This window comes from Oncorhynchus mykiss, chromosome 1 (genome assembly GCF_057628025.1).
Source record: "Oncorhynchus mykiss isolate SJ-2025 chromosome 1, ASM5762802v1, whole genome shotgun sequence".
Taxonomy (NCBI): Eukaryota; Metazoa; Chordata; class Actinopteri; order Salmoniformes; family Salmonidae; genus Oncorhynchus; species Oncorhynchus mykiss.
In genome coordinates, this window is record NC_143022.1 from 78,211,119 (window position 1) to 78,237,023 (window position 25,905).

At 43.2% G+C, this 25,905-nt stretch overlaps 3 protein-coding genes across 17 annotated transcripts in view; 2 read left to right on the forward strand and 1 right to left on the reverse strand.

The window, feature by feature from the left end:
- The first annotated feature begins 7 nt into the window (after nt 1-7).
- On the forward strand, nt 8-5,753 carry LOC110529343 (putative pre-mRNA-splicing factor ATP-dependent RNA helicase DHX32). Its single transcript, XM_090184621.1, has 10 exons — nt 8-436; nt 1,351-1,544; nt 1,751-2,123; nt 2,254-2,472; nt 2,596-2,647; nt 3,537-3,791; nt 3,989-4,129; nt 4,271-4,461; nt 4,595-4,785; nt 5,270-5,753. Exons 1-10 carry the CDS (start codon nt 167-169, stop codon nt 5,442-5,444), a joined length of 2,061 nt encoding a protein of 686 aa, XP_090040747.1. The 5' UTR covers nt 8-166; the 3' UTR covers nt 5,445-5,753.
- Nucleotides 5,754-6,476: 723 nt separating this feature from the next.
- edrf1 (erythroid differentiation regulatory factor 1) lies at nt 6,477-21,631 on the reverse strand. Of its 7 annotated transcripts, none has more exons than XM_090240726.1 (26): nt 21,074-21,387; nt 20,402-20,598; nt 19,989-20,197; nt 19,812-19,878; nt 19,580-19,705; nt 19,285-19,409; nt 17,808-17,952; nt 17,601-17,705; nt 17,346-17,467; nt 17,095-17,206; nt 15,547-15,694; nt 15,300-15,411; nt 15,028-15,139; nt 14,532-14,813; nt 14,305-14,376; nt 13,757-13,892; nt 13,370-13,561; nt 12,990-13,190; nt 12,323-12,571; nt 11,893-12,119; nt 11,448-11,606; nt 11,126-11,275; nt 10,819-10,972; nt 10,593-10,708; nt 7,754-7,923; nt 6,477-7,106 (listed from the first exon to the last, which is right to left on the reverse strand). In XM_090240726.1, exons 2-26 carry the CDS (start codon nt 20,510-20,512, stop codon nt 6,944-6,946), a joined length of 3,765 nt encoding a protein of 1,254 aa, XP_090096852.1. In that variant the 5' UTR covers nt 20,513-20,598; nt 21,074-21,387; the 3' UTR covers nt 6,477-6,943. The 7 variants fall into 7 exon arrangements, with proteins under 7 accessions (XP_090096852.1, XP_090096862.1, XP_036841197.2 ...); XM_090240736.1 differs by having other exon boundaries at nt 12,323-12,541; nt 21,074-21,249; XM_036985302.2 differs by having other exon boundaries at nt 12,323-12,541; nt 17,601-17,696; nt 21,074-21,204.
- LOC110529380 (C-terminal-binding protein 2) overlaps nt 20,946-25,905 on the forward strand; it is a 129,904-nt gene continuing 124,944 nt past the window's right edge. For 7 of the 9 annotated variants that reach the window (XR_016497224.1, XR_016497226.1, XR_016497222.1 and 4 more), the window contains exon 1: nt 20,946-21,678. The gene's annotated coding sequence lies outside the window, so the exon portion shown is untranslated. The remainder of the gene's footprint in view (nt 21,679-25,905) is intronic. The other 2 variants (XM_090240807.1, XM_036985351.2) reach the window with 1 other exon arrangement.

The window sequence follows — 25,905 nt, forward strand, 5'->3', positions numbered from 1 at the left end:
CCATCCTTCACTGTGTCGCCGGAGCACGTTTAATTATTCAGGCTCCCCCGCTTTGAGCAGGGCAGAGGCATTCGAAGCCATTTTATTTAGCTTGAACAACCTCTTTTTAAATTATATAAAATCACTAAACATTCTTCAAATTCATTTTTGAGGCTGTTTCTCAACCATGGCGCAGGGCATAACAACCGGAGAGAAGTATTGGGAGGATAGAGTAGCCTTCGAAACAGAAGGAGCAGGTCAAGAACATGTGGAATATGATGATGTTTTGGAGTTTAATACATTTGACGGACTACCCTACTCCTCTCGATATTACACATTACTGAAGGAAAGGATGTCTCTACCAGTTTGGAAAGCCAAGTGTGATTTCATGGACAAACTGGCCAACAAGCAGTTTGTTATTGTCTCTGGCACTGCAAAAACTGGCAGAAGCTGTCAGGTGAGTTGATTACTCTCTCTTCTGACAATAACTAGGTTTTCTCTAACGATACACTGAGTATAGAAAACATTAAGAACACCTGCTTTTTCCATGACATAAACTGACCAGATGAATCCAGTTGAAAGCTATGATCCCTTATTGATATCACTGTTAAATCCACTTCAATTAGTGTAGATGAAGGGGAGGAGACAAGTTAAAGAACGATTTTTAAGCCTTGAGACAGTTGAGATATGGATTGTCTATGTGTGCCATTCAGAGGGTGAAGGGGCAATTCAAAAAATGTGTCTTTGAAAGGGGTATGGTAGTAGGTGCCAGGCGCACTGGTTTGTATAAAGAACTGCAACGCTGCTGGGTTTTTCACACTCAACATTTTTTCTTGTGTATCAAGAATGGTACACCAGCCAAAGAACATCCAACTGTGGGAAGCATTGGAGTCGACATGGGCCAGTTAGCATCCCAGTGGGATGCTTTCGACACCTTGTAGAGTCCATCCTCCATCGAATTGGCTGATCTGAGAGCAAAAGAGTGGGGGTGTATCTAATATTTGGTTGACTCAGTGTATATTTGTAATACATAATGACTATGGGCATCCCAAAAATCGCTCCTTTCTCACAAATTGTGCACTTGTTCAATTCCCTTCATGGATTTGAAAGAAAATGACTAGTATAAAGGATAGGTGTATTGTGAAATCTCCCTCTAATCTAGCCCATGTCTATACTAATCCAATGTTTTTACATGTGTGAGAAGTACTGAACCAATGCACACTTCAGGAAAAAAGAAAGATTGTCCAACTGGTAAGTGAAATGAGGTGTTTAATGAATGCTCTCATTATGACTGAAGGATGTGAGTAGAGAAAGAAGAATCTGTTTTGACAGTGTTTCATGTTCTTATCTTTCTTCCTGTGGCATGCTCAGATCCCCCAGTGGTGTGCAGAGTTCTGCCTGTCTGTCCAGTACCAGAATGGCATGGTGGTGTGCACCCAGGACCACAGGCAACACACAGTGGATCTGGCCCTGCGTGTAGCTGATGAGATGGACGTCAACATCGGCCATGAAGTGGGCTACAGCATCCCTCTAGAGACATGCTGCTCTAGTGACACTGTTCTCAGGTCTGTAAACACTATTTAACACACTGCTCACACACTATTTCACACACACAGACACACACACACTCTTTCTCAAACATACATCACCCCCCTCTTTCCAGTTTTTATTTTTAAAGAAGTGAACATAAGAGTTGAGGGGCCTCTTTTCAGAGGCTCCATTGCAGCTTCCCAGCTCTAACTCTGACCATATCCCTTCTTCACCACTCCAGGTACTGCACTAGCGACATGCTGCTCAGAGAGATGATGTCAGACCCCATGCTGGAGCACTACGGTGTCATCGTCATTGACCAGGCCCATGAGAGGACGGTCAGTACAGACGTTCTGCTGGGCCTGCTCACAGACATCGCCCTGCAGAGGCCCGAGCTCCGTGTGGTGCTCCTCACAGCTACACACCCAGGACCCAAACTACTGGGCCACTACAGGAATGTCCCACTGATCCAGCTGGAGGGCGTGTGTTCAGCGGAGGCGGTGTATACTGGTACCAGCCACAAGGACTACTTCTGCTCTGCCCTGCGACTGGTTCTGGAGATACACCACTCCCAAGAGGAAGGGGACATTGTTGTGTTTTTGGCCACAACTCAAGTAAGATCTGCTTAAAATGTAATATCCTAGTCTACAGTCTGGGAATATGGGAGAAGCCATACCATGACAACATTTGCTTGGAGAAAAGCTTTTCCCAACCTTCTCTCCTCTTGTGTTTTCCCTATCTCAGGAGATAGATCTTGCCCGCGATATCCTCAATACATCTCCACATCTAGGGGAACTTCTTCCTATCTCGGTGCACCCTGGGCTGGGTGGGACTCTGCCCATGCCAAGTGAAGAGGACGGCCGGTGCAGAAGAGTCTTCCTCACCTCCAGTCCAAACGAAGACCTCTTTTGGGCTGTGCACAAGCTGAACTTTGTCATCGATGCCGGTGTCCAGAAAAGAAATGTGAGTAACATATTGACGAATAGTTATTTTAAGAGAAGCTTTTTTAGTAACTACAATGTAATAAATTATAGTTAGTGGTGGTTTATTTAAATGAATGAATGTCTGTCTTTCCTAATTTTCTAGGTTTATAACCCTAGGATCAGGGCGAACTCAGTCGTGTATCTACAGTACCAATGTGACAGGACAGCTAAATGTATACATACAGAATGGAGTGATACATCAGTACAATGAAATTACATCCATAATGCAATAATGTCCCTTGATTGGTTGGGTTGGCATAACACCAGTGTTGTTTTGTATGTAGGGTTTTGAGCGCCATGCATCCTGTAGAGAGACATTTTGGGTTGAGCTCAGTTAGTTAGTTTGGCCTGTGTGGTATTGTGTTCCATTGGAGGGCGGTGAGCCGTGCGTAAGCTAAACTGACAAGCCTTGTTCTACCGGCATTGTTTTCAGAGTTGACCTGCTTCTGTGAGATCTGGCTCCCTGGGCCTAGTGATGCAGCAGAGGCCATGGAGTGCTAACACTCATTAGAGATAAGAGCTTAGCCAAGCTCTCTCTCTGTGTGTGTGTGTGTGTGTGTGTGTGTGTGTGTGTGTGTGTGTGTGTGTGTGTCTCTCTAAGCCCTGCCAAGCACTACAGCTTAATGGTGTGCAGCAGGGCAATGTGGGCATTCCACTATAAGCCCCATGATTGGATGACATTTAGATTGAAAGTGTGTGCTAAATTGGTGTGTGATGTTATTATTATAATGTTGTTGCTGTTGTGATGCTGTTTCTCAGGATTAGACTATTACCATAATGACCATAACGTGACCGTATATTTCAGATGCTTATTGCCCTGTATACTCTAGTTTTATTGTTGAAAACATTGTCACGTCCAGAAGTGGCAGTGTAAAGCAAAGCTTCTCAGAACATTTATTTTGCACAGTGATTCACATCTGATATAAGGATATTGAGGATTAAGATTACAATCAATTTAGCCTGCTGTTGTACAACCTTACCAAATAATCTGTTTTACAAGATTGTAAACAAACAGTTTACCGATGATTATCTTTATGAAGTCAGATACTTCACAGTTCTGTCATGCACAGTTTAGATTCATATCCACGGTTGTGTTATTTCCACCAGATCCTGAAGGTCTGATGCAGGCTTTAGAGGAACTGGACTACCTAGCAGCCCTTGATGACGATGGGAACCTGTCAGAGATCGGCATCATCATGTCTGAATTTCCCCTGGAGCCCCAGATGGCCAAGACACTACTTGCCTCCTGCGAGTTTGACTGTGTCAGCGAGGTGACCACCATCGCCGCCATGCTGGCAGGTGTGTGGGACTTCAACTTGTGCTCTGTGTTCTGTATACCACATTAAATATTCATGTTACCATACACACCACCACGCTGTCGTCATACTGGCGCACTTGCTGACCTCATACAAAGTGAAGTCATGTCAAACCTCACATATACGTCAGTGTACAATATTGATGCACTAACCCCTTCTATCATGCTGCCCCTCTCTTAGCACCAAGCTGCTACCTGGTCCCCTCAATGGAGTTGAGGCTAGAGGCCTCTCAGTGTCACCTTAAGTTCCAGCACCCAGAAGGAGATCACTTCACCCTAATCAACATCTACAAGGCTTTCAAACAGAACCAGCAGGAGCCCTGTGAGTTCACATAGGCCTACCTTTAGCCACAAACAGCTTGAAGAAAACTAGGTTAAAATTGGCCATAGACTTGTCATTGATTGATGCTTGTAATGTACATTATTCAACCCTTAAATTCCTCTCTGGTTTGGCGTGTTCCAGTTGTCAGTGTGGAGAAGTGGTGTCAGGACTACTTCCTGAGTCTGTCTGCCCTGCAGACGGCTGATGCTATCCGCTCTGAGCTGACTGACATCCTGAGGAGGATAGAGCTGCCTGTCTCCATGCCTTCTTTTGGTTCCAAGGGAAACATAATCAACATCAAGAGAGCGCTGTTAGCCGGCTTCTTCATGCAGGTAATATGGCTTCTACCTTCTAGCATTAGATATCTATTGAAAACTGCTAATACTATGACACTTGAAAAGGTACAATCTACCATTTACTTGGAGTGATTATAAAAGACAGATACTGTACTGTTATGACTTTCAGGTGGCGAGGGATGTGGACTCATCAGGGAATTATTTCATGTTGACGCACAAACACGTGGCCCAGATTCACCCTCTCTCTGCCTACGGCACCAAGACGCCCAAACTGGGCCTGCCGGAGTGGGTCCTCTTCCATGAGTACACCTTCTCAGAGGACAACTGCATTCGCACCGTGTCCCACATATCACCAGAGGAGTAAGTAGACTAGGTCTGCAGATCTGAAGTAACCATTTGTGAAAGATAAACACCAACAAAACAAACATAATATATAAAAATATAGTATATCAAAGATAATATCCCCAAAAATAATATGCTATAATCATGTGTAGATTCAAATAGATAACTACAGATATTCACTTCAGGGAGAGACAAGAGTTCCCAGACACTACTTTCCATTTTGGCCCAGGCACATTATAGCCAGATTGTAACTGGAAAGGGTCTTCTTAATCCTGTCCTTAAAAAGGGATTATGGATAGCACAGCTACAGTACGGTTGTCTATGATAATCTCAAACTCATTCAATTCTCACTTAGGTTGCGCTCTGTAATTGCAGGTGACCCAATGTTCCTGTGCTACGTTAAATGTGCACTTCAAGTGCAAGTGAATAAGATAACTGTGTGAAATCAGAATGGAATGAATGGAAATCCAATTCACCATTGATTCCCCCTCCCTCCCTCCAGGTTCATTCAGATGGCTCCACAGTACTTCTTCTTTAACCTGCCTCCCAGTGAAAGCAAGGACATCCTCCAGAACATCTTAGACAAGGGAGCTGAACACTACAAAGCAAAGAAGATTAAAAAGAGCCCCAGCCTAGACAGCATACCAGAAGTCACAGCTAGTTGTGTCATACAGTGATTGTGAATGCCTTGGATGGGGACCTCTTTAGAGGCAGAAACGCCCTACTCATTCCCTGGTACATTATATGATCATGCTCACCAGTGTTACTTTTGCGTCATTGAAACTTAGAATCATGTCAAAATGTCAGGCTATAAAAATTCATATAATTCCATTTGTTAATCACTTGCATTTATATATAGGAAAAAAGTGACTGTCCAGATTTCCAATGTGTTTGTTTTAGTGATATTTATATAGACAGTCCATGTACCTGTATGTGTTATTTTTTGGAACTTGCACTTTAATAATAAATACACCTCTAAAAATTGATGTTTGGGGAGTGCTCAACCTGAATGCACAACTAGTAAAACAAAAAGCCTATTTTGGGCAGTCCAAAAGCTGGGTGGTTCAAGCCATGAATGCTGATTGGCTGACAACCGTGGTATGTACACCACAGGTATGACAAAAGTTATTTTTACTGCTCTATTTACATTGGTAAACAATTTATATTAGCAATAAGACACCTCAGGGGTTTGTGCTATATGACCAATATACCTCGGCTAAGGGCTGTGTCCAGGCACTCCACATTGTGTCGTGCTTAAGAACAGCGCTTAGCCATATACACCACACCTCCTCGGGCCTTATTGCTTAAATATAAAACACAGCTTAAAACAAGGGTGCATTCTTCGTACTTTTCCCTTACTCGCCACTGCTTTTTAACCACCTGTCCCTTTTTCTTAAATTCCTCTAGTCAGTCACAGACAGATTAGAGGTACAGAGCATCACAGGGAGACAATTTGAGTTGTTGAGCCATTTGCTGTAGAGTGTAGAGAGAATGGGTGTGGTTGACCCAATTCAGTGACAGGGCATTACATTATTGTAGCTACATGAGGCATTACAGCACCATGTGACCTCTTTAGTCCTACAGACACACTTACAGGCTCAAGCCAAGATCCACAGACAGAAATAGGTTGAACTGCTTGGCACCAAGGTTGGTGTTGTGTAGTTGTGTTCATACACTGTCAAGACCAACATGCATCAAGGACAAGGTGATGAGAAATATCATTCAAACCTTTATTTCAAGTCAGGGCAAACATGCAGGCACACACATTCAAACATATAGCAACGAGTACAAATCATCCTCTGAATGGATAGTTCGCAGTCAACATTACCTGCAGGCTATTGCACATTATCAGTTTAAAACATTTTTTCCAGGTTTATAAGACCAAATCCCGTTGAGATACTGGTACTCCAAAGTTTGAGTCATGCGCATGCATCTCGCATTTAGCGAGAACAAAGAAAATATACATTTTAAAAAGGTAATTTTCCAATCCTCTTTACAAAACTAGGCCAATTGAAAAGGTGAAGCACTGCAATTGTAAAATAAATTATCTACCAGAGACTAAACTGTGGATTGCGCAGTCTGGAAGTAAGGCACAGCTGGTGATGCTTTCACATTGTAGGTGTGTAGAGGGTGTAGAGCAATGAACACCTTGGTACGGGTGTTATTTTGGTTGTCATCATGACGATGCCCCAAGGTCACCACTTCCTGTCTTTGGGGTCAGCTGTTGCAGGAGGTCGAGGAAGAGCTCAATGCGGCTGAGGAGTGGAGCAGTTTTTTCAGCACGCAGTATCTTGGAGTAAACATTCTTATAGGTCTTCAGGAGCTCCTCGTCCTTATTGCTATTGTAAAAAAAAAAAGGAACATTCTGAATGATTTGATTTTAATCAAAGCTATGCTATGCTTACATTTTAATCAAAGCTATGCTTACATGTATTAACATTCCTTATTAATGACCCCTATCGCCACTGTGCACTGTCTTACAGAGACAAAGCTTCCTGCTAAAGAAGCATAACAATGATTGACACTTGTTAAAGAGGGGCTAGAGGAACAGCTCTGTGTGGAGGGACATTGTCATTGGGAGAGCTGTGGCAGGGCAGGACCAACACATTGGGATTAAAATGCTAAGGGTTGTTTAGATACTCAAGTTATCTGCTGGTCGTAGTACAGTGCATCGAGTGGAACTCAAGGTGTTTATGGCATTCAGTGAACCAGTAGTGCTATTAGAAAGCCTACATAACGACCAGTCTTACACAATGACCTTTTATGCATCTCTTATCTTCCCATTTCACTACTCCTCCAAAACAGTGACCAATCCATCCAAGAAGAAATGGATATAAAATATCAGATGCTCTGAGCTGTCCTATAAAGACCAAGCTACTACTGACTGACTGAACAGTCTTTAAGATTAAAAGATTTCGGAAGTTTCAATATTATGCCTCTACTAGATCTCATGTTTAGTCCTGGGTACAACCAGTCCTTTCCTCACCTTAGTTTGCGCTTCATGGCCGTCATCAGTTTGACCAGCTGCAGCAGCAGGAAGGAGAAACTGGGCTCAAAGACGCCAATCAACTTCATCACTTCTATGGTGTTCAGCCCTGAGGTGGTGGTGCCATCTGCACCACTGTCAAGGTGTCTTGTCAACTCTGGGCAGTCTGTCTACAAAATAAATAAAAATTACATTCATGTGGAAATACACATAGAAATGTGAGTTATAGATCTATCATTCTACTTGAATGCAAGTCTAAGAAGCGACAGATATGTTTTATGTGCACTATTTCTATGCTTCTTGTTCTTAAGTTGTGTTTTGCGTCTTTTACTTTTGGTTTCATAAGAACAGCTTCAAACAGCAGAAACAATATTTTTGGTTATGGAGCGGTTTACATGGTACAATGACTCTCTACACCGGTGGTTCCCAAACTTCTTATAGTCCCGTACCCCTTCAAACATTCAACCTCCAGCTGCATGCCCCCTCTAGCACCAGGGTCAGCACACTCTCAAATGTTATTTTTTGCCATCATCGTAAGCCTGCCACACACACAAACAATACATTTATTAAACATAAAAGAGTAAGTTTGTCACTTCCCACGAGCCGGGTTGTGACAAAGAGCTCTTATAGGAACAGAGCACAAATAATAAATAATTTTGCTCTTTATTTAACCATCTTACATATAAAACCTTATTTGTTCATCAAAAATTGTGAATAACTCACCACAGGTTAATAAGAAGGGTGTGCTTGAAAGGATGCACATAACTCTGCAATGTTGGGTTGTATTGGAGTCCCAGTCTTAAAATAATTTTCCACACACAGTGTGCCAGTATTTAGTTCATGCTATTGAGGGCTGAGAATCCACTCTCACACAGGTACGTGGTTGCAAAGGGCATCAGTGTCTTAACAGCGCAATTTGCCAAGGCAGGATACTCTGAGCGCAGCCCAATCCAGAAATCTGGCAGTGGCTTCTGATTAAATTCAATTTTCACAGAACGACTTGTTGCAATTTCAATGAGGTTCTCTTGTTCAGATATCAGTAAGTGGACTGGAGGCAGGGCATGAAAGGGATAACGAATCCAGTTGTTTGTGTTGTGCATTTCGGGAAAAGTACATGCGTAATTGCACACCCAACTCACTCATGTGCTTCGGTATAATCACATTTTACATTGTCCGTAAGCTTGAGTTCATTTGCACACAAAGAAAACCGTACAATGATGGAAATACCTGTGTGTTTCCTTGTTAATGCAGACAGAAGAGCACAAACGTCTTAATCATAGCCTAAATTTTGTCCGGCACATTGAACATAGTTGCAGAGTCCCTGTAATCCTAGATTCAGATCATTCAGGCGAGAAAATCATTCAGGCGAAAAACATCACCCAGATAGGTGAGTTGTGTGAGAAACTTTTCATCATGCAAGCATTCAGACAAGTGAAAACTATGGTCAGTAAAGAAAACTTTAAGCTCATCTCTCAATTTAAAAAAAACATGTCAATACTTTGTCCCTTGATAACCAGCGCACTTCTTTCTGTATGTTGTAAAAGCACTACATGGTCGCTGCCCAAATCATTACATAGTGCAGAAAATACACAAGAGTTCAGGGGCCTTCTTTTACAAAGTTAACCACTTTCACTGTAGTGTCCAAAACTTCTGCCACCCCCGTGCCTCACGGTTGGGATGGTGTTCTTCGGCTTGCAAGCCTCCCCCTTTCCTCCTTTCCTCCAAACATAACGATGTTCATTATGGCCAAACAGTTTTATTTTTGCTTCATCAGACCAGAGGACATTTCTCCAAAAAGTATGATCTTTGTCCCCATGTGCAGTTGCAAATCAGTCTGGCTTTTTTATGGCGGTTTTGGAGCCGTGGATTCTTCCTTGCTGAGCGGCCTTTCAGGTTATGTCGGTATAGGACTCGTTTTACTGTGGATATAGATAATTTTGTACCTGCTTCTTCAGCATCTTCACAAGGTCCTTTGCTGTTGTTTTTGGACTGAGTTGCACTTTTCACACCAAAGTACGTTCATTTCTAGGAGACAGAACACGTTTCCTTCCTGAGTGGTATGATGGCTGCGTGGTCCCATGGTGTTTATACTTGCGTACTATTGTTTGTACAGATGAACGTGGTACCTTCAGGCATTTGGAAATTACTCCCAAGGATGAACCAGACTTGTGAAGGTCTACAATTTATTTTCTGAGGTCTTGGCTGGTTTCTTTTGATTTTCCCATGATGCCAAGCAAAGAGGCACTGAGTTTGAAGGTAGGCCTTGAAATACATCCACAGGTACACCTCCAATTGACTCAAAATATGTCAATTACCCTATCAGAAGCTTCTAAAGCCATGACATAATTTTCTGGAATTTTCCAAGCTGTTTAAAGGCACAGTCAACTTAGTGTATGTAAACTTCTGACCCAATGGAATTGTGATAGTGAATTAGAAGTTAAATAATCTGTCTGTAAACAATTGTTGGAAAATTGACTTGTGTCATGCACAAAGTAGATGTCCTAACCGACTTGCCAAAACTATAGTTTGTTAACAAGAAATTTGGTTGAAAAACGAGTTTTAATGACTCCCACCTAAGTCTTACCTACCCCCGACGGCATTGTGCGTATCCCAGTTGGGGAATACCTGCTCTACGCTATACTTGCTTATTTTGTCACAGACTGAAATTAGGCAAACTATTAGTTTTAGCAACCAGGAAATAGCGGAGGGCTTTCTGCATAGTACAACAAGTGGGAGGAGGTGTGGAAGTAGTTGGTGGTTAAATGTAAGCGATGATTGTCAAACAGAAGGGGAGTGCCTCTGCTACAGCAGTAGGTTCTATTTCTGTTTGTGTCTGTACCTCTGTGTAGTCCTCTAGCAGCTCTTTGTGGATAAGCAGGAAGGCATGGCGAGTGTCTGTCAGTATATCCAGGGCTCCTGTCAGGGTCTTCAGCTTGGCCCCACTGCTGCTCTGACCTGTAAACACACATTGTTACTCAATGACACCACCTTTCAGGAGACTATGACAGTTTTGACCTGGCTGGGAGTGTGCCTGGCCCTGGCCTGGGTGAGTGAGCCTGACTGACCTGCCATGGTGAACTCGGCGAAGGCCACCCTCTCCAGAAGGGTGCGGAGCAGCTCGCAGGGTGCGTCCTTCAGGCTGAGGAACAGGAGGACAGCCTTGCTGTAGTGCAGCTCTGCCAGGCTCCTGTGCTGCTTCCTCAGGTGCTCATCCCCCACCTGACACAGAGGAGGAAACATCCAGAATGTACTACACAGACTGAACATCTTAATGCTTTTCTACAGATGCAACAACATTTAAATGGTTTAAAACAGGACAACGGGTAGATATTTTTCTCTAGATACAGTGTTTGTCCTAGGTCAGGTCCTTACCTGGTTGCGGAAGCAGCTGTGGTACATGGAGGCCAGGCGGTGGTGGATGGTGGCAGCTCTGTACTGGTAGAGGGGCTGGCGTGCCGACTCGGTCTGCAGGTCACAGTACTTCAGAGACTTCAGCATGGCCTCCGTCACCTCCCGCTCAATCTGGCAACCCACAGCAATGAAAACTTAGTTATGGATTACTGTGCTCCTACAATTTTCACACCGGCGCTAACCATTTCACCTAAGGCAGCATATAGAGTCCGTATGGTTAGTTAACTTGCTAGACATTTCCCATTCTGTTCATTCACCTACTATGAATCTATCCAAGTGTTACCTGTTCCTGAGCCTTCCTGGACAGAGGGGCGTAGTCCTGCAGCAGAGTGGCCAGGGTGAAGTAGGTAGTGGACAGCTCCCAGTTGACTGAGTCCCACACTGCAGGGTGGTTCCCTCTGGTGGCCAGGGAACGCATAGCCCTGAGGTAGTAGTCTATAGCCTGGAGGGGGAGAGAGCGAGTGTAAAGGTCCCTGCTCCATTTTCATTAGCACCAACTCTTACTGAAAGCGTAGTGATTTTAAGTTGAATTGCCCTACTTAAAAACCTCAGAGCGTTTAAGCAGCAGTTGCCAACATGACAGGAAAGTGACTGGCACAAAGATAAGCAGATCGTTTAGCCTTCATGGCTTTATATTTATTGTGGAAAGCAATACGGGGTTGGTGTAGTCATAGAAATCATGATATGTCTATTACATAATGATAGTTCTATTAGTGTGGTAGCTGTACCTTATTGTAATAGAGAGACTCCTCTGGGGAGAACTCTCCTCTGCTCAGGTCTGCAGATGTAGCACAGTGGGCCTGGGCACAGATCCTCATCAGCCTGCCTGTGTTGCACAGCAGCAGGGAGGTGTTGGTGCTGTCCTCAATGGCCTCAAAGTCCTTCATGCCCTTCTCAAAGCACGAAAAACTCTTCTTCCATATCTCCTGTTCAGCTATAGATACAGACTTCTTCACTGAATTGGGGGGGGGGGGGGGGGAGTTTAGAGTGAGGAAGAGGTTCATATTTGTTTATTTTAGGCATGTTTCCTGAAGTAAGATATCGTGTTTCACAAATATTTCTTATATTGCTTACAGCAGTCATAAATTAAATCATTAGTCAACAAATCAATCATTTACACAAAATCATCCTCCATAACTGATGGGCCAGACTCCCTACCTTCCTTCTCGGTCTGCATGGCAGCAGCCTGGTTCATGTAGAAGACTCCTATCTCATTGCGAATGTTGCCCAGTCTCTTCAGTACCTGGGCTAGCTGTTCAGGACCATGCTCTTTCACCACCCCGGAGGTCAGCAGCTCGTAGGCCGCCTCATAACACTTACTGCTCACAAACAGCTGGTACTCTGGGTCCGTGGCCAGGTCACTGGCCATGTTAAAGGCTGGGGGACAGTCACACAGGCCAGACTGATCTAATTTGTAACAACAATGATGCACTGCATTTATATATAGGATTGTTCAAGCTTTTAAGTATTGTAATGTTAGCGTTTGTTATTACAGGTTCTGAAAAGTATTACAGCAGGGATTATCAACTAGATTCAGCCGCGGGCCTTCAAACCTTGCTTTCATTTGTATACAATCACGTATCACTATTGTGCATGGGAATACTTGGAAACAGATTTCTTATATTAAAATCATTTGGAGCTGATTTCCTGGTGTTTTTCCAGTCTTATGTCCAACAATGAAAAATACTCAAAACCACCCGTGGGCCGCCAATTGGAGAACCCTGCAACATTAAACGGCAAATCTACAGAATACTGAAACCTTTTGTGTCAATTGTGAAGGGATGTGGAGGGATGCGTTTGATGAAAAGTGTGAGTGTCTCCTCACCCTGGCAGCTACTCTCTCTGTGCAGGCTGTGCAGCACCTCCTGGTCCTCCCTGGTCTGGTAGCTGTACTCCTCCAGGTAGGCAGCACGGTTACTGGCATTCTGGGCAAGCATCAGCTGGATGTCCCCACACAGAGACAGACACTGGCTGTGGAACAGCAGCACCCGCGAGTGCAGGGTACTGCTCACTGAACAGTAGGCATCTGCAGAGGGAGGGAGAGAGCGAGAGAAAGATGGATGAAGGAAGGGAGCTAGCAAGGAAGGTTCAACCCTATTTCAACAGTTCCCTCATTATCCATCAGTCCAATCTCACACAGCCAATCTGATCACGGTTAACTACATGTCCCAGAATGCCTAACTGAACCAGAGAGGAGACACTGACCGTGGCACTGCAGGGCCAGTTTGATGTAGCGCAGGGCCCGGCCATACTTGAGCAGATTAGTGGCAGCGTCTGACAGTACGTAGTAGGCCTTGGACGCCTTGAAGAAGAGCTGCAGCTTCATACGGTGCTGCCAGGACCCTGGGATCATCCCTGACCGGGTCGGATGCTTCCGGTCCTCCTGGAAGGGACCAGCTGTACCCAAGAGATATAGGGACAGAGAGGGGGGATAAGAGAGATAGATAGGGAACGAGATAGAGGCAGATAAATTTAGGTATTTATTAGGGGCTCTTCACATATAACGAGGGATCTGCTCATTATGGTACAACATCCTTCATTATCAATATTGTAGTATATCAATGCTTCTTGATGGGGTCAGTGATGGCCAACCTCTGTCCAGGAGGAGTGCGATCCCTTTCTCCACGGCCTTACTCCCATCCTCGTACTTCAGGGGGATGGGGGTGTTTGGGTCAGCAGCTGGGAGGTCACTCTCCTTCTTAATGCTGCCGTCCACTGCTTTTAGGCCCTGCCAATCACATCCAAACAATATATAAAACATATACAGACGCACACAAACATCAACGACGTCACACCTGCCCAGACCCACATGTTCCCACTGCATCCATCTCCAGTGCTTGGAAGACTATGCCACATGGCCTCAAATTGCACTATTCTGTCTCTCTCAGTCGCCCATACCTTTTCAATATTTAACTAATAATGCCTTTGATTCTTCCACAGTCTTAACGATGGAGGATCAGTTGATTTCAAGGGTCTTTTTTTTTGTTGATGATGATGATTGACGAGAAAAATATGGTCCAACCCATTGGCTATCTCACCACACCCTCATATGCCATGTCTTGAAATAAGCAGATAGACGTATTAAAAGTACATTTACATTCCCATAACTATCACTACACTGCACTGCAGTGGAGGCTCACCTTTAAGACGTAGCTGAGGACATGCCGACATCTTTCCTCCTTGTCTTGAGAGACGGGAAATGCGTAGATTGGCTGCAGCGGGGGGGGGGGGAAATATTACTTCATTGTCTCTATAGATGTTCTAACTCACTCTGTGTAGTGGCTAGTTTCTAGTTAGGTCAAGATATGTCAACATATCCATAATGTCACCCAAGCAGAGTAGCTAGTGATAAACGTGTGACACTCACCCTGATCTGGTGAGTGGACTTGTACTTCTCTGGAACAGACAGCTCCCCCACTGATTTGATAATAGCTACAGCTTTGCTATCATCCTGTGAGTCCAACGTGGTACTAAAGGAGCCGTTCTCATCACTGTCCTCTGGTAGGTCTTCTGGATCCTCTTCATCATCCTCGTCACTGTAGCTGTCCTCTGAGCCCCCGGCCCGCAGCGACTCCCCCCCAGCTCCCTCCTCTGGAGGCTCGTCCAACTGGAACAGCTCTGCCAGCATATAGTGGGCCGATGCTATGATCTGAGCCAATCAGAAAAGGGAGAGGACAGTTAGAGAGATGGAACAGGCCAACAACAGAGAAAGAACAGGCTAGCTGTGTTGTTCAACAAACGTGTAATTTATTTTTCTGCAAATTTCTCATCTTTCAATATCAATGACTTGCGCAAACATTTTAGAAACAATCAAAGGCCTTTGGTCTTGTGGAGTAAGTAAGAGTACCAGTCCAGTCCATTACCTGTGGGTGCCTGTCCTGGTCCAGGAGCTTCACACAGTTGAGGAGCAACGTTCTGATTGTTCCATAGTGCTTCCTGTTCTGGCTCTTCTTCAGCATCATGTTGCTAGCCACTCTGCAAGAACAACAACGCACATTCTACAAAACAGAATGTATAGTCTACTGCCACCTGTTGGACTTACTGTATTTGCAATTACTGCACTGACTGATAACCCTATGTTTTGTGTACTGATTTCAGGGAAGTGTAGATAATGTTCCAGGTTGCAGGTGCCTACTTGTAAAGGAGCACAGCCACTGGCAGAGTGAAAGGGTTCTGGCATTTCTCCTCTGCTGCTTCCTCACAGAGAGTGGTGAGGTCATACAGCTTTACGATGTCACTTCCACTAGCTGAGGAAGCACAGAAACAGAACAGTAAGATTAAGTAGGGCTACTGCCACATAATACTGTTTAATTACTAGGTAATTATCACGTTTATTTTGTAAGTCCTACAGGAATTAGCGAGTGTGTTGTGTTATCTCCCACCTTTGAAGAGCCAATAGGTATGGCCCTCTTTGGTGCAGTTAGATTTGAGGAAGGACAAAATGTTCTGAGCGATGTCTTTCACAACCCTGGTTGAGAAGGTGGAGTTCTCCAGATCAGGGATGTCTTCCGTTTTGATCATCTCATATTTCTGACCAAAGAACAAAATCAGCGCTAACTTTATAACTATGTTTACATTTTAATAATTTAGCAGACTCTTATCTAGAATGACTAACAGGAGCAGGTTAAGTTCCTTGTTCAAGGGCAAAGACAGATTTTTCACCAAGTCGGCTCGCGGATTCGAACCAGTGACCTTTCGGTTACTGGCTACCTGCCCAGTGTTAAATTGTGAATATGTACAGTACCAGTCAAAAGTTAGGACACACCTACTATTTCCAGGGTTTCTTTATTTCTACATTATTCTACATTGTAGAATAATAGTGAACACATCAAAACTATGAAATAACACATAGGGAATCATGTAGTAAACAAAAAAGTGTTACATCAAAAACTTTTATAGAGATTCTTCAAAGTAGCCACCTTTGCCTTGATGACAGCTTTGCACACTCTTGGCATTCTCTCAAACAGCTTCATGAGGTAGTCACTTGGAATGCATTTCAATTAACAAGTGGGCCTTGATAAAAGTTCATTTGTGGTATTTCTTCTCTTCTTAATGCGTTTGATCCAATCAGTTGTGTTGTGACAAGGTAGGTGTGGTATACAGAATATAGCCCTATTTGGTAAAATACCAAGACACATCTCAACATCAACTGTTCAGAGGAGAGTGTGTGAATCAGGCAATCATGGTCGAATTTCTGCAAAGAAACCACTACAAAAGGACACCAATAATAAGAAGAGACTTGCTGGGCCAAGAAACACAAGCAGTGGACATTAGACCAGCGGAAATCTGTCCTTTGGTCTGATGAGTCCAAATGTTATATTTTTGTTTCCAACCGCCGTGTCTTAGTGAGACGCAGATTATGTGAATGGATGATTTCTGCATGTGTGGTTCCCACCGTAAAGTACTACCGTTTGTTTTTCAACAGGACAATGACCCAAAACACACCTCCAGGCTGTGTAAGGGCTATTTTACCAAGAAGGAGAGTGATGGAGTGCTGCATCAGATGATCTTCTCCACAATCACTTGACCTCAACCCAAATGAGATGGTTTGGGATGAGTTGGACAGCAGAGTGAAGGAAAAGCAGCCAATGCGTGCTCAGCATATGTGGGAATTCATTCAAGACTGTTGGAAAAGCATTCCAGGTGAAGCTGGTTGAGAGAATGTCAAGAGTGTGCAAAGCTGTCATCAAGGCAAAGGGTGGCTACTTTGAAGAATCTCAAATTTAATTTTGATTTGTTTAACACTTTTTTGGTTACTACATGATTCCGTGTGTATTATTTCATAGTGTTGATGTCTTCGATTTATTCTACAATGTATAAAAAAGTAAAAAGAAAAACCCTGGAATCAGTAGGTATCTCCAAATGTTTGACTGATACTGTATATAGGGTTAAAATGACAAATTTGGGCATTAAAGACAGGGATTATTTACCTGGACGATTCCATTGACATGAAAGCACATGACGAGCTCTGGAACATTGCACATCAGATTGTCCAGCCAGTAGTCAATACCCGTGAGAATGTTGATTGGCTTGTTGTTATCCCTGAAAAAGAAGGAACCTTCTAGGTATTTTGCAGGAGAACATTGCTGTGGAACAGTAATAAACCAATTAAAATGTTTTATATTGACTGCCATGAATGATGCTTCTGGGGCCATTGTTCCCCGCTTTACATAATTCTGACCTGAGCCGCAGGCTGACAGCTGGGTAGCGCCCTCCTCCAAAGATAGGCATGTTGGACCCCACCAGCATGTGGATGTCCTCAAATGTCCACAAGATGTTCCTCACAAAGTCATTCCTCAACCCCTGTAAAATAAGTTGAGGGAAAAATGTAATGAAAAATTGAATTGAATAGATTAAACTAATGCCAACTAAACAAAAGACAGAAAATGCACATCTTTAATCATCCTGTTGATTCATTTTCTTAGCAGTAGCCTACCTGACTGTTCTCCCCCTCGTTGAACAGTGTGGTAAGGTTCTGCTCTTTGGAAGCCACTTGTCCCAATGCATACTTGCTGTCCATGGGAACCCCTTCCTGTAAAGACTGGACATACAGTCACCAAGGAAGACACAAACTCAACAAGAGCACAACAACACAGACTTAAGGTACTGCAATTCCTGCTTATTTTCATAAAGGGAGACCTACCTCTTTGTGTGCTGCAGACTCCTCAGAGTCTGAAGCGGTACTAGTGAAGGGAGCGGGCCAGGAGGGACCAAACTCCTCCGCCCCACACCCCTCATCAGTGTTGTCTGAGTCAGGGACAGGCTCTGCGGCTCCATCACCATTAATACTGGAGAATAGATGGAGGAGTTAACCATTAGGATTTACTCTGGCTAAAATAAGGTTCTTGTTTCTATTGCAAGTATTTTTTCACATTAACAAGTAGGCTAGTAGTCCAACTACGGCTGTGGTAGTCATGAAATGTTGTCAGCCGGTAACTGTCATGCAAAGGACTGTTGTTCTCATGGTTATTGACTTAACATAAACATGTTTAGCATCTCCGGGCTTCCACACATAAAAGCTGCTGATGTGCACCTTTGGAACATCTAGGCCTACATTTTAATAAGTTGAATGGAGCGGCTACTGTGTTGAGAGTAAAAGTGACCATTTGAGACAGGTCCAATAGGCTACACTTAAAGTTAATTATTAATTTTTGTTGTGATATGCCTAGAAACCTCAGAATGTCTTAGAAATCAAAACATTTGGGTTGCATGGTACGACTGTATTGATGATGTGTGGCAAGCAAGTTAGGAGATATCTAGTCAATGGAATATGGAATTAAAATGACAGAATTAACAGTGAAATCAGAAGGAAAGGCTACAATGACCAAAAGCCAACAGACAAGCTGCTATTTATAATCTGAATGGAGTTGTTATTTGTAGGCTAACTGTAGGATAGTGAGAAGCACAATTAGCCTAGTTACCTAGTTTCTATCAGTTTGATGCAGTCAAAACTGGTATGGGATGATAAATAACTAGCAGTATACTAGCATGAGTTAAGTGGTTGCTGTCTCTCTCGCTCTTCACCTCAGCCTGCTCCGAGCCTCCCGCGTCTAATTCACACACACCGCACAGCCCCTCGACCACTCCATAGCAGCTACAGTTGCTCGCTCTGTGCCCCTCTCCCTCCCTCCAGTTAATTGCTCCAGTTAATAAAGTAGCAAAACAATTGGCTTTTCTGCTGGTTCCCTCACTTGGATTGGACCGGGTATGGACCCGACCGACTCCATACGGGGATGGGTCTGGTTGTCCTTATGTCCATTCGGAATGGGTTTTTCCATATTGGGTCCAGGGCTTTCCCATATCCATTTCGGAACAGGAGCTCTAACTCCCATCACCATTCCTCATCACATAGATTATTTAGATTCAATAATAAGGTGTTTAGAGAGTGATTAGAGAGGGACTATAGAGTGCTGAGTACCAAGCCATTAGTGAGGACCGTTAGCAAATTGGATAGGCTACCCATCAACGTCATCAATTTGCGCAGTTTTGGATGAGATTACCGTGACCAACGGTCAGAGGGAATTTGACTGCGGTCATGACTCGTGACTGCCGGTGTGGTGGTAATGCGGTCACTGTAGCCCTAAGTCCAACAGCCCTAAGTCCAACCTCAAATAACTTACCTGTAGTAGAGGAATTTGGATAGGATTGCTTTTTGGTACCAGTGTTCCTTGCTCTTCTTTTTTCTCTGCCACTTTTGATCTATTAGTCTCTGGTAAAACTCCTTCAGCCATGTCCAATCTCCTGTCTGTGACAGAGCATACATATGGATCTTACTACTATACTGGCTACAATCAAAGAAAAACACAATCAAATGTATTTCCACAACCATTGTTAATCATTCAGACATTTTCAGGCTTTCTCACTTCCACAGTGACATTAAAACAGGCGTATTCTCCACTGGCTGTCTAATTGTACCTGAGAGGACCTCATGAAGAGCTCCTGAATGTCCAGTTCATCAAGGAGGAGAGTCCTTCCCACGCGGTGGACGGCCATACTGACATGGGACTTACTGTAGGGGATCTTCAACAGCTTCTTGATGTTCTGAGTAGAGAAGAGAATGAGACCGTTAGCTTCAACAAACCATTTTGATTCCCAAACATGCCAAACACATAACACAGTAGCAAAACAAATTCTTAGATAGTCCTACCTCAGAGTCTGACACCACATCAACATCATCCCCAATAGAATCAATGAAGTCATAGGCCATCCCAAAACTGTAGATAGAAGAACATACAAGTACATGAGCACCTTGCAACAATTCAGTGATGATGCATACCACCAGATACCACATCTTGTTTTGAGGACTAAATAACCAGCACTTCACCTGGAGAAAGGCTTGCTCTTGCTGCTGGACCCTAGTACAGTGGACCCTGCAGGCCCAAGTTGGGGACTCTCTCGGAGCCAGTTGGCAGGAGGCAGCTTCAGGTCTGTCTTCTCCTGCAGTAGTGCATAGGTGGTGGGTGGAGGGGCAGCAGAATACTTCACCACCGCACGGCTCTTTATTTCGTTGTTGCCAAGGCACATCTCCAACTCCTTTGATACACGTAAACAATGGTAGCATTGATGGTAAACTCAGGCAACTTGATTCAATATAACAATTAGATAGCTAGATTATTGTGAAGTTAGATGAAACTAAATACATGTAAATATCCCATGTATGTGCAGCTAGCTAGCTACAGAGATAACATGCATAGACATAACTGCAGTTCAAAGCTTGCTAGCTACAGTACAGCTTACCTGTCTGCCAGTAGTACTGGCAATATCACCCCCACTGTCATCTAACGTTACGTCTTCACTTCCACGGTCTGGAGGGACGCAATCCTCTCGGTTCCCTGGTGCTGAACTCATTTTCTGTCTGCAATTCAAGCTAGCTACTTGTCACAAAAACGAATGCTGCCCAAGGGGTAGCCGTCCTTAGCTAACTAACTAGCTTCCTGAAAATGTAAACAACAAAAACACAGTGATAACCTAAATGAATTGCAAGTGCTGGCTAGCTAGCCACTGTAGTTGCTAAATCTACCACCAGCTGATTAGATACCTAGCTTGCTAGCTACCTAACGTTATAGCTTCACACACCAAGCGACATATTGGTTCATCTGAGCCAAACGATACAATTGGCAAGATGGCTAAAACTATCTCCGTTCTGCAGTCATCCAGACTGTATCAACACCACTTGCTGCGTTATTCTGTTTGCTGCTGTTGACAGAACACACATTTGCGTAAAGACACAGATTATCCATTATATTGACCAGATATTCTAGCCGCCGCTCCAACAATAAAAATAAATGAGGGGTGGGACAAGATGGCGGAGTGAGTGGTCGCATTAAACTGAGCTCCTAAACTTTAAATTGAATTCAAGTCCTAATTTGAGTTTGACGACGAACATAGAGTTAAAGTTGCGTTTCTTACTGTATTTGTTTTTCTTTCAATTAGTTTGGTGGTTCATCGAACATCTCTTTTACACTTTGTTATACTTAAGTTCAGCCAATAGAAGCTAGCAATACATCAGCATTAGCTAGCTATTAACCTTAGCTGAGATCGACGCTAACAGTGTAGAGGGAGCTGTCGTAACCGAGCTGAGTACTGTCAACTATATGGACGATTTTGACACCCCCAGAAGTAACGGTACCAAGGTTGCAGAAATTCTTCGGTACAGATGTCCAAATAACCAATTGACGCGGGGCAGACTCAACCACCCCAGCAAATAAAGCCATCTTCAAGGCAATCCAAGGTTTAAACAATAACGTTACATTTGACGAACAAGCTACTCGGCTGAATGGCTTTCATGAGAGGATTTTTAAAATTATTTTTTAACTATCGATTGCAAACGTTTCCAAAACTACAGAGTTTAATGCAGCAGGCATTAAGGATACCACTAATGATGTGAAACTGTTGAAAAATAAAGTTGATGCCCTGGCAAAAGAAAACGAGGAGCTGCGCACAGACAGTGCTGAACCAGACGAATACGAGCACCGATGGGGAGCTGAGACTGAACAGGCTACTTGAAACTGATGGTGAGAATATCAAATAGATTGTGATTGACATTATTGGGAAGTTTGTTCCATATTCCCCTGCTACCCTGAACATCGCGGTAGATGTTGTACACTGTCTCAGAGAAAAGATAAAGGAGAACGACAGGTTCATATGGAGTCTCTCCCCACTCAAGTGCAGTTACAGTATATTAACTACAGAGTCAGAGCATTTATCCCAAGACCAATGCAGTGTGATCATTGTAAAGCTTTTGGTCATGTATCAAGGGTTTTGCAGAAGGGAGAAGCCGAGATGTCCAAGTTGTGGAAAATATCATTATGTGTTATAAAAGTGATGCATATGTGACATGTTGCAATTACGGTGGAAACCATGCAGCCACGTCTTTCGAATACCCCACACGTGTGAAATAGAATGAGGTGGCAAAAATCAGGGTTGCACAGAGCATTTCATGTACAGCAGCTGTGAAAAGGGTTGAGGGTTTGAATGGTGCACCAGAAGAGTCCATGGTGGTGGATAGGCCTAGGCTGCAGCGGTTGCCTTTCACCATCAGGATCCTGACATTTTAAAGGTCAAGAAGGTGGACTTTGTGGCCTTTATAGCTATGGTAATTAATGGCACTGTCAAGGTAGAGAGAAGACTCTGGGGCCTTTCTGAACAGATGTGTGTGTGTATATATACACATACACACACATACACCCACACACACACACACACACACACACACACACACACACACACACACACACACACACACACACACACACACAGTGGGGCAAAAAAGTAGTTAGTCAGCCACCAATTGTGCAAATTCTCCCACTTAAAAAGATGAGGCCTGTAATTTTCATCATAGGTACACTTCAACTATGACAGACAAAATGAGAAGAAAAAAATCCACAAAATCACATTGTAGGATTTTTAATTTATTTATTTGCAAATTATGGTGGAAAATAAGTATTTATATTTTGTTCCCAGTTTCGCCTCTTCCTCTCTGGTAATGCTAGACGTCAGAGCAGGGATACTTTTGAGGAGATTGGAAACTATTGGGATCATATTTCAGGACACTGTGCACGTTTCCCGTACGTCGTCAAAAGGCCGCGCGGCGCATTCTGGGTACACTCGGAGAAGACGGTCTCTTCTTCAAGGAGTTAATTGAGTGCTAGCATAAAAACCCAACATGAGCATGAATTACGTGAACAAGAAGCTCAGAATTACAAATATTTTCCAGGATTTGAGATGAACTTGTCCTTTGTAATATCGTTAAACTCGTGTCATTACGTGCTTTCGAGGAAAATAGGTTTCTCGAATCATACCCAGATTGACGATTAGCAGCATAACAACGTAAACGCGATTGGTCGAAAGTCTGCTGGGCGGAGCGTTACACGTTTCGCCATTTATTTCATGCTGTGATTCTTGTATCCTGCTTTTATAATGTCTGTTCAAAGTAGCGAGAGAGCTTCCGGGTGAAAAAAATATATATTATCCAATTGAGCCAAACTCCAAATTAAGCTATGAAGGATACGTCGCTTCTAATACAACATGATATAATACAGTATTTGATATAATTGGATTTAGACAAACACATATACAAGAATACTGGTTTGGGTTGGACTTTTAGATTGATAGAACATGTCGGTTGTGATGTTGCAACCAATGTACCCTGGGTCTTGTTAGTTGCTGCTACCTTCATATTTGTTTACTTCTGACCCGGATATGCCATTTCCTTCTAGAAGTTTACTTCCAGTGAATTTCCAGAAAAGGCTAGACAAATTGAATAACTTTCTATTCATTATCTTATGTTCTATTATTTTATTTGTCTATTCTTTACCCTGACTTATCTTTAGCAACATTAATTATTCCTTTATTTTCGTATTCCCTTTCCCCCAGTTAAACAATTGGAAGGGCCAATGCAGACGTTTTTATCTCAATATCAAATCATTTCTGGGTAAGAATTATGTAGCCTACCTTACTGTGGTTGTTTTCAATTAAAATGCTAGGACTGTCTGGTAGTAGTCTGAGTGGAGGGGAAAACATCAATGTTATTGGCAGAGAGGTTTGGAACTCCCTATGTTATTGGTTTATTAACACATTTCCTGGTAATGTCACACTTTCACAGTATTATTCCTCCCTCATAGTGTGGAAATATATATAAAACAAAAACTCCAGTTTTTGATTGCACTGGACCTTTAAATTAAACTGTACCTAACTAGTTTAAAATGAATTGAAGTAAATTGGGATAAAGCAGCCACTACAAAGACATCATCTTTGGAAGTGTGCATGGCGTGGGGAAGACGAGGGAAGACTTCTCAGCCTATCAGACACACTAACAGGACAGCCAGGACACAGAGGGCACCACCAGCAGGCGTTTCCCAGGAACCATCTGGAGAGGTCCACTGTGGCAGCTGCTGCCCAGGCAGGAGAGCACTTTGTGGTTCGGGAGGCATGATGAGGACCGTCCTGTGTCCCTTGGAGTGCTGGCAGCTTCCAACTGTTCCTCCTCGTCCAAGCCTTCCAGATACTCCTACCATAGCAGGCATCAGATAAATAAACCATATTATCCAGATACTCTTCTTTAGGAAATCTGAAAGCAACACATATTGATAGTCTTACAAGTGCAAATGAAAAATGTAAACATTGAGATACGGAGATGTTGAATTGTATTATACATTTCTCTTAAGAACTGGGTTCTTACTGGAATACAGATCAGACTACCATCCATCCCTTTTGTTCCTCAGTAATTCATCAAGTCCAGATTAATTATGTGATGAAGGGCCATCTAAAGTACACCATTCATCATAGGATTTAATGAAGTAGATAAAAAAAACATGTAAATCAATCACGTCATAAATGAGAAAGATTATTAGATGTGATGTATAAAAGACAAAAGAAGACACTGAGTAGACATTATGGCATTATATTCCTCTACTGATAAAAGATTCACCAATAAAATGCAAGCTTTTAATTTAGAACTTTGTCGAATTGATACTGCCACAATCCATCTGAGGCACTTACACCAGCTGAATAGCAAACATGATTGAGGTGCAATGTGTGTGTGTGTGATTGCGTGCCTGCAGGTGTTTTGCTCTGTCTTCCGTACTGCGCCTACAGAGTAGTGATGGGTCGTTCGTAGGTGAACGTTGGGAACCGGCTCGCATATCAGAAGAGCCGAATCTATAAATGTAAAAAAAGATATGAATAATCAAAATATTTAAATACATAGAATTAACAAATAAAATAAAAATAAATAAAATAATATAGGCCTAAATGCTCAAGCACACACATTCGTTCTGTCTGCTCAGACTAACAGCCTCACCTGTTGTTCCTGTCAAACAGACACGCAGTGTCAACCAATGAACCAAAGATGCGTGAGGGAGGGCGGAGCCAACTCACTCACAGTCACACACCTAACAGCCGAGGAGAGAGGAAGGACAGCTGTGAAAACAACAGCTGGAAAATGAGTCGGAAGCACAGTAGCATTTGGGTGCATTTTAATAATGTAGGCAATGTTAGAGCACAGTGTAGAATTTGCCAAAACAAAATCTCATAAAGCCGGTTCTACGCACAACCTACACCGGCATATGCGAACTGTGCACCCAACTGTGAAGCTAGCTGTAGCGGAGCTTCGAGAAACTAGCGGGCCTGCTAGTGATAGTGGTGGAGCCAACATCTCCACACGTCAAGTCAAGTAGGCCTACTCCGCGACCCACAGCAACGCAGTCTTCTATGGACCAGTTTATGACAAAGTCTATGTAGCAAAACAAGGCCAAATTGATATCGCATTGGCTAAAATGATTGCCACCGATTTACATACATTTTCGATCGTGGAGGACAGCTTTTAGAAATTATAGCAATAGTCTAAATCCAATGTACACAACTCCAAGCAGGAAAACCCATTCATAATCACTTATTCCACAACTGTACGAGAGCACACAGGCTTCAGTGCGGGAAAGAGTCCAAAAAGCTACTGCAGTTTGCCTTACCACTGACTGCTGGACGTCAAAGGGTAACCACTTACATGTCGGTTACATGTCACTTAATTGAAAATATTTGATGTCTAGCTGTCTTCTGGACTGCTTTGAGTTCAGCGACAGACACACCTCAGAGAACTTGGCAGAGGAACTGTTGAGAGTGGCCAGAGAATGGCAAGTAGATGGAAAAGTGACAATGCAGCTAACATAACCAAAGCCATAAAAAAATTATAATGGACTCATCATCCATGTCTTGCCCACACAATCAACCTGATTAAGAGATGC

Excerpts from the sequence above, each read along its gene's own strand:
- LOC110529343 (XM_090184621.1), top strand. The coding sequence starts at position 167 with ATGGCGCAGGGCATAACAACCGGAGAGAAGTATTGGGAGGATAGAGTA. Across the intron at positions 2,473-2,595 it reads CCGGTGTCCAGAAAAGAAAT|GTTTATAACCCTAGGATCAG; the intron begins GTGAGTAACATA and ends CTAATTTTCTAG. Across the intron at positions 4,786-5,269 it reads TCCCACATATCACCAGAGGA|GTTCATTCAGATGGCTCCAC; the intron begins GTAAGTAGACTA and ends CCCTCCCTCCAG.
- edrf1 (XM_036985291.2), bottom strand. The coding sequence starts at position 20,512 with ATGAGTTCAGCACCAGGGAACCGAGAGGATTGCGTCCCTCCAGACCGT. Across the intron at positions 10,973-11,125 it reads ACAGCTGCTTCCGCAACCAG|GTGGGGGATGAGCACCTGAG; the intron begins GTAAGGACCTGA and ends CCTCTGTGTCAG. Across the intron at positions 10,709-10,818 it reads CGCCGAGTTCACCATGGCAG|GTCAGAGCAGCAGTGGGGCC; the intron begins GTCAGTCAGGCT and ends GTGTGTTTACAG.